General features: G+C 39.5%; 1 protein-coding gene across 1 annotated transcript in view; it reads left to right on the top strand.

Annotated features, from left to right (window-relative positions):
* Positions 1 to 828: 828 nt before the first annotated feature.
* Aga (aspartylglucosaminidase) overlaps positions 829 to 8,092 on the top strand; it is a 19,436-nt gene continuing 12,172 nt past the window's right edge. The window contains exons 1-6 of the mRNA XM_004642614.3: positions 829 to 1,047; positions 3,072 to 3,225; positions 3,799 to 3,911; positions 4,784 to 4,896; positions 6,605 to 6,719; positions 7,679 to 7,754. Coding sequence (XP_004642671.1) covers positions 921 to 1,047; positions 3,072 to 3,225; positions 3,799 to 3,911; positions 4,784 to 4,896; positions 6,605 to 6,719; positions 7,679 to 7,754 — 698 coding nt within the window. The 5' untranslated portion in view covers positions 829 to 920. The remainder of the gene's footprint in view (positions 1,048 to 3,071; positions 3,226 to 3,798; positions 3,912 to 4,783; positions 4,897 to 6,604; positions 6,720 to 7,678; positions 7,755 to 8,092) is intronic.

Genomic DNA, 8,092 nt, shown 5'->3' on the forward strand with positions numbered 1-8,092 from the left:
CGAAGATTTTTGTAAACCAAACAACTTTCATCTAGTTCGTATTTTACAAGCCTGGATAGATTCATAGATGTTCTTCACAACTCTCTTCCCTTACATACATGGGCAAGCACTCCACAGCCCCAGAGGGATTAATGGTCCAAGGTCACACAACTGTGCAGCAGCCACCGAATTATCAAAATGAGCAGCCTTGACCATGCATGTAAACTCTCCATCCCTTTTATTCAAACATTTATTTAATACTTAATGGTGCCACGCACGGAAGTAAAATACGTTAAGGACAGAACGGAGGTAGTATTCTTGCTGGAGGCGCAGGAAGGCGTCCGTTAGAGGACTATGCAGCGGGTACATTTCTATCTTCCCAGGCGGTCCAATTATTCCAGCTCAGAGACTTACAGCCAAAGGACGTCCTACAAAAAAGCTGTGGTGGGAGGCGACGCAAAGACAGGGCGGCCGCCGAGGAAATTCAGCGCACATTTTAGGTTGGCCAAACTTCCCAACTTCGACTTTTAATTAAGAGACTATGTGAAAACCAGATTAAACAGCACACAGCAATTACCTGAATTCCTAAAGTTATGCTTCATGCTAATTTTCAAATGTGAGGCCCAATCTACCTTTAAAGAACGGGAAGTGGCAATTTAGCTCATTATTTACAAAACCAAACAGCATGTCACCTAAGAGCACACTTCTCCACGAACCACCTCACGACCGAAGACCACCGAACTTCCGCAATCTGCGGAAAGGTCACCTCTCGCGATAGTTCAAGGAGCCCAGGCCGAGCCAGGAGGGTGGGCGTGGTCTCCGGGTGGGCGGGGCCTGGGCCGGCGAGCCGCTTCCCGTGAAGGCGCGCGCGCAGGCGGTCGGGTCTGGGCGGGCGGAGGGTCACGCGACCTTTCTCGCGCTCCTCTGCGCAGCTCCCAGCTATGGCGCGGAGCTCGCATTTGCCTCTCGTTGTCGTGCCGCTTCTGCTCGGCCCGGCTTTAGTGCGCAGCTGCAGCCCTCTGCCCCTGGTCGTCAATACTTGGCCTTTTAAGAACGCCACCGAAGCAGGTGCGGGGCGGCGGCCGGGGCCGGGCGGGTGGCTGCCCGCGAAGCGCGCAGTGGGAGGGCCGCCCCGCTGGGGTCCGGCCGGGCGAGCGTCCCACTCCCTGACGGGCTGGGAGCAGCCTCGGCTCGTCCTTCCTGCCCGCCGCGACCGGCAGCCGGCCTTTCCTCCGTCCTGTCACTCGGGATCACGCCCTTTATGGTCGCCTTCCCTCTGCGTGACCTCCAAGGCCTTTTTTGGGTTTTGTGTGCCGTGGCGCTGGTGCTGGCTTTTGTCCGGCGCGCAGCTTTCCCTCGGGCTGCTTCCCGGGGACGGCCTCACCGCCCCTCCCTAACCCCTCGCTCCCCTTCCGGACCTTGGGTGCCAGTCTTGCAAACGATAATTACTCAAACAAATGCTCACTTCTTCCGGTTGGGTTTGCGGCTGCATGCACACGTGCAGTCGTTGTCCCCCGGAAGGTGGGGCCCAGGCTTGGCTGTTCGTTAAAATGATGCGTGCAGCTTCTGAGGAATCTAGTTGACCTGCCGGGCCCCACCTCCTGAGATTTTTCTAATTACTGGAACCAGCACATCGGACTTTAAAAGTGCCTATGTGATTGTTCATTTGCAGTGAGAGAGGGCGAAGGTTATCACCTTCTTTTAGGAAATGTGCCCTTGATTTATTGTCATCCAGCCCACCGGGTTGGGTTCCAGCCTTGTGCGCTTTGATCTTGTCCTGTATATGCCATTAGCATACACAGCGTTTTCACATAGTGTTCTTTTTTTTTTTTTTTTTTTTTTAACGTGTTTCAAGACATACTACCACAGGAGTAATTTCAGATCTACTTCTAAGGCTGTTAGTATATTAACTTTCTGAGGGAAAAATTGGCTCCAGAGTTTAGTCGAGGTAAATCTGTATGTTACAGGTAGTGTATATGAACTCAAAAGAACATGAGAAATCAGACTGAAAAACATACTCTCCACAATAGTGAAACAGAAAGTCCGACAGCTTGGGCAGGGGACAGTCCTGTACAAGTTGCCTATAGTGAAAGGATTTCTAAAACTCTGTTTGCAAGACTGTAGGTCCAATAGTGATGCTTAATTAGTGCTTATTAACAATAGCACCTACGCTTCAAAAAATACTCTTTTATCAGTAAAGAAGTTCTTTCTATTACATAGGAGCTTGACCATTGAAGAGAAGGCCCCACACACAGTGTACTGAGTATGGGCCCACAGAACAAGGTATTAAAAGTACAGCCACACTAGTCCAAATGACTGCTTTTAGAAATGGCTGTATGACCTTGTACAAGTTGCCTAACCTCTGTGGCTCTGTTATCTTTTGTTTAAAATGAGAATTGTAATTGTTCACAGTATTACTGCAAAAACTGTTGTGAATATAAGATGAATCAGTCCTGTTAAGCTTATTTATTTGCTATTACAGTGTTACTATTAATAGGTGTTGCCTCCTTAACAGTACTAGTTATAAATACTTTTGATACTCTAGAAGTAATTTATAAGACAATGCACTTTTAAATCAGTTGCCTTTGAGTGGTGTCAGTTGTGTCTTTTAAAATAAAAGAGGGGAATCTGGGTGTGATGGCCTGTAATCCCAATAATTCTGAAGTCTGAGACAAAAGGATCACAAGATCTAGGCCACTTTGTGCAAATGAGTAAGCTTGTCTCAAACATTAAAAAATGGGGCCACAGCTCAGGGCAAAGGCCCTGGGTTCAGTCTCCAGTAACTGAAACTAAATGAAAGAACACTTATTCATGTACTTCTTTATACAGAAGGAATAGATGTTGATAAGTGAAATAAATCTCACATTACCAATAAGTAATCTGAATTATTTTCCTGAATTGAGCATTGGTGTTGATATACTTTTACCCTTGTCTGTTTTAAAACTCCTTTGTAGCACTTGATTACCTTGTTGAAAATTCAATTTAAATGTGAAAACATAATTTCAGTAGAAGTTTTTAAAATGTTTTCTGTTCGGTCCGTGTGCTATCAAAAAAATATATAAATATAAACAAGTATTATTGGGATTTCACAGCATGGTGGACATTAGTATCTGGAGGGTCTACCCTGGACGCAGTTGAGCATGGTTGTGCCGTATGTGAGCAAGAGCAGTGTGACGGCTCCGTAGGCTTTGGAGGAAGTCCTGATGAACTGGGAGAAACCACACTGGATGCGATGATCATGGATGGGTAAGAATGCCCTGCAGAACCTGTTGATCCCTGCGACTTTGATGCATGTTTAATTATATTTAGAGCTGCAGTCCTTGAAGAGTGAGATGAAAAAACGCATGACTTGTCATAGGTCACTAGATTATTGTGCTTGGCCTTTCTAAACACAAAGACTTTATCTCTCAATTTAAAAAAGAAAACAAAATCCTTATAGTGGAAGTAACCAAGAAAATAGATACTCTCAGGGAGAATCCCAAGCTATAAAAATAAGCTTCTGTCCTATAAACATTTATTTCCCATCCTCAAATGCTGTAGTTTGCTAAATCTGAAACCTTAAGACCACTTTCGAAAACCAAGTTCAAAATAAGGAAAGAGAAACAGAATTTAATGTTTTGGTATATGTGGTTAATTGAATTTCTGCTTTTTCTTTAATTTTGTCTGATTGGAGGACCATATGGAATTTATGGTTGTGCTTTCACATATGTGTGAAGGTAGAGTTTATCTCACAACACATTGCTTGGAGAAATACAGTCCTGCTTATCTTTGAACTTATGAAAATAACTTTCATACACTTTACTGCATTTATGTCCGCAGCACTACGATGAATGTAGGAGCAGTAGGAGATCTTAGACGAATTAAAAATGCTATTGGTGTGGCACGGAAAGTACTGGAACATACAACACACACACTTTTAGCAGGAGAGTCAGGTACTTTTTAATCATACTGAAATTTTTTCTAACCTTTTGTCTATAGTTTTCACTGTAAGAACAAATAGGACTCCATACAAAATAGGGATAAAAGCATACTGTAAGTCAAATTTCAGGTCCTGCATTTAACATTTGTTTAACGGAATAGGGTCTTTAACTTTTCTATCTCTCTTTATCTTTAAAATGGAAATTTTAAAGGTAACTTATTATCTGTAGATGAATAATTACTGAAGCTAGATACAGCATCAGTTTTCTTCCTGTAATGTTTTTATGTATGTAAGACTGCAAGAACATTATTAATAGATTAGATGGGACTGAACCTGTTTACTATGGGAGGGGGTCTGATTTCAACACTTTCTATCTTACATATCAAAAGTATAGTGATGTATAATCAGAAATATTAATAAATGTGTATAGTAGACCTTCAATTTGGCTGAAAGAACAGAACTGTAAATTACCCAAAAACAGAATCTTACTTATTCAGTGGAATCTATTCATCCCCTTGATTGATATCTTAATTTTCTTTGCCCTGAGCTTTGCACCCTAGTTAGAGCAGTAAGATTTGATCCTGATGAAAAGTGTGCCTTTTGTTTTTTGGAAAAGTGGAGAGAAAGAGCCAGCTCAGGTGAGGTAGTACAGGAAAGTATCATAACATACACACCAGGAGCTTCAAATAGATCAATTGTAGAAAGGTCATACGGAAATCTGAAATTAGAAGTTGATCTATAAAGCTATTAATGTGTGAAAATTTTCCTTGACAGCCTTGAGTACCCCACTTAAGAGAGAGCTGATGCAGACTGCCTATAGTACATATATTTTGTTCATGGTATATGTAAACTTAGTTAATTTATACTTTTCTTTCTAATATCTAGCGACCAAGTTTGCCAAGAGTATGGGGTTTATGAGTGAAGATTTATCTACCAATGCTTCTCGTGGTCTTCATTCAGATTGGCTTGCTCGGAATTGCCAGCCAAATTATTGGAAAGTATGTATATGTATTCCATTTTAAAAGGTAAATTACTTGAAAATTTTAGATGACATCTCCTATTACCTCCCTCTTGCCAAGGGTGCTGGTCATTGTCCTAGATGTACTGCATGTTAGAAGCAATGATTGAAGTTCTTTGGGGGGCCATGGGTGCTTCTGATGCACCCCTGGGGCACAGAACTACTGTTCTCTGAAAGTAGTTTACAAATTGACTGTGGGAGCGAAGCTGATTCTGTCAAAACTGTTCAACTAGTATTTCCTTGGGACAGTCTTATAAAATAAATCAAAAGTTGTGGAAACATCACTGAAAAATATTTGTTAGATTTTATCTGTGTGAAATATATTCAGTTCCCTAACCTGATTTGGCTTGAGGACTTATATTGTCAAGTGTCTAGTATATTACTAATGAAATAATTGCCTTTAATGGATTTTGTAGCATAAATCAATTTTTGCCACACAGATTCCTTCTATGAAATATCGTATCATCTTAAGTCCTAAAAGTGAAGGACTATCAGGTTATCACTGGAAAGACTGTATTCATAAAACCAGGTTATAGGTGGTACCTAATACACTGACTGTATGATATGAGTATCAGTTGGTCCTCTCTGATCTGGGTATCCACAATCCAGTCCTCTTGAGTGTTGACATGATGGTACAAGTAGAAAATCCATACCAACTTGTGCAATATATTGCTTTTCGAAATGCAGTCATGGGCTGGCCATATAGCTCATCGAATTAAAGTGCCTGCTTAGGCAGATGCAGTGGCCAGGGTTCGATCTCCAGCCTGCTATGCCAGCCCCACCCTCAGGGTGGGCTGAGGCAGTGATTGAGACTGAGCATGGTGGCACGTACCTGTAATCACAGCTCTTGGGAGGCTGACCACAGGTGGATCACTACAAGTTTGATATACGTACTGAGACCCTGTAGACCCTGTAGACCCTGTTGATCCTATTGATCCTATCCTAAAATACAAAAAAAAAAAAAAAATGCAGTCACACTGAGAATACTGTAAAATTACTCTGAAGATACCTGAATAAGATTCTTATGAAACATTAATGAGTTTGATGTTGAACTTGGGTTCTGTCCTCATGATATGTCATTATGAACATGCATATATACCAAAACCCAAAACAGTTCTAGTCTCAAAATATCAGATAACAAATATTCAACCTATAGTACATTGTTATTTTTACCAAACCATATAAACAATCTCAATTTATGAGTTTGGGTTATATTTTTCTGACTTTAAGATGTAAAAATAATTTTAAGTATCACATAGAACATACTCATATAATTGTAGCTTTGAAAAGAATGATTTAAAAGCAGATTTTACTTTATACTTCAGAATTCTTCATCTGGAGAATAAGTTCTGAAATGTAAAGGTCAGCTTGTGTACCTTAACTCCTTCGAGGATTAGTATCTAATAAACTTTGTATCTGCCATTATGTTGAGAAATTTAGGCATATAAAGAGAAAATGTAGAGACCTATTCTATGTAGTATAGATGTCTAAACCATATTATTTAATTCTGTGGCTAGCATGAGAATTTAGTAAAATTACATATTCATCTATCTTCAGATAAGACTTAGCGATCTTTAAGCTTTCAGTTACCAGATGTCTTTTTGATTTTGAACTAGCATGTGATGATCATACATAACCACTTGGCAGTTTCTAAAACTCCTTTCTTAAAACTCAAATCTTATTCACAGAATGTTACACCAGATGCTTCAAAGTACTGTGGACCCTACAAACCACGTGATGTCTTAAAGCAGGACAGTCATACCTGTAAAGAAATAAGAGACGAGTGTGGTCATGATACTATTGGTAATTTACCTGTTATAAAGTTTTTATTTTTAAAATTTCAGTCCCTCCTATACCTCCTCTTTATCCCTATTCACGTACAAAACAATCAATTTTGATTATTCTGATTATTTCAATTGCTGAATAAGTACATAATATATACAATATATTATATATGTTACATATATGTATAATCTTGCCTTAGCATTTGTACATAGTTCAGTAAATTTCTTACATAAAAGCCTCAGAATGCAGTAACTATTCACCTTTGAATTTTCAATCTTCATTTTATAGTTATTTGATATTTATATTGTTTGAAATATTAAAGAGAAGTTGTAGTGCTAACAATTGCTATTAGTCTATATCAGAAATTTTAGTTGGAATTACCTTTAGGAAAGTATTGAAAGTAAGTAACATTTTGACGCGTGAGAATATGGAATGTCTGTCAAATGAGGTTGTGAAACCAGGTCATTAAACTGCAAAATTACACCATTGGTATAATTTTCATTACAAAATGCCTCTTTTATCTGAAATAAACAAGAGAGCATATTTATATTATTATTTTAGTCAGTTTATATTGTAAAAGGTACCATAGATTAGATAATTTATAAATAACAAAAATATATTTCTCACAGTTGAGGAAGGCTAGGCAGGCCAAGATGTATTTGCTAACAGATTCGACATCTAGTGAGGGCTTATATTTTGGCTCATAGGTGGCTATTTCTCCCTGTGTCCTTGTATGGTAGGAGGGGCTAGCTGGCTTTCAGGGGCATTCATATGAGAGAACCAAATCAGATTTTTAAGGATCTGCCTGTTCGTCTCCCTGAGGTCCCTCTCCTAAATATTTCACTTTGTAGATTTAATTTCATCATGGAATTTTAGGGCACAACCATTGAAACTTTTCCACTGCCTGTTTATGTGATTATATTTTTTGTAAAATTCAGGTACTTAATTTATTTTCCTTCCTTCCTTCTTCCTCGTAGGCATGGTTGTAATCCATAAGATGGGACATACTGCTGCAGGTACCTCTACAAATGGTCTAAAGTTCAAAATTCCTGGGTTAGTGTTTCCATATGAACAAATTTCTCCAACAAATAGTGTAAAGGTAGATGTTATAGAAAGTGCAAAATGCAGAGCACATCTCTCGTCTCATAGCTGAGCTAGGTCAGTGTGATAGAAAAGATCTTGCTGTCTGATAAGGGCCATTTGTGTGTAGCTTCAGCTTGCACTGGTGACAGAGGTGATCTATTTAAGCTAAGTAGTTGGGAAGGCCGGTAAGGTAGACACAATGAGCTGAGTTCTTTTTTTTCTTTTTTGTAATTTTTTTTTTTTTATTTTTCAACAAATAATACACTGCATATATTCTTCTTAGTGGTTAATTGCTGTACAAGATGCGG

This window comes from Octodon degus, unplaced genomic scaffold (genome assembly GCF_000260255.1).
Source record: "Octodon degus isolate 3935 unplaced genomic scaffold, OctDeg1.0 scaffold00157, whole genome shotgun sequence".
NCBI classification, from domain to species: Eukaryota; Metazoa; Chordata; class Mammalia; order Rodentia; family Octodontidae; genus Octodon; species Octodon degus.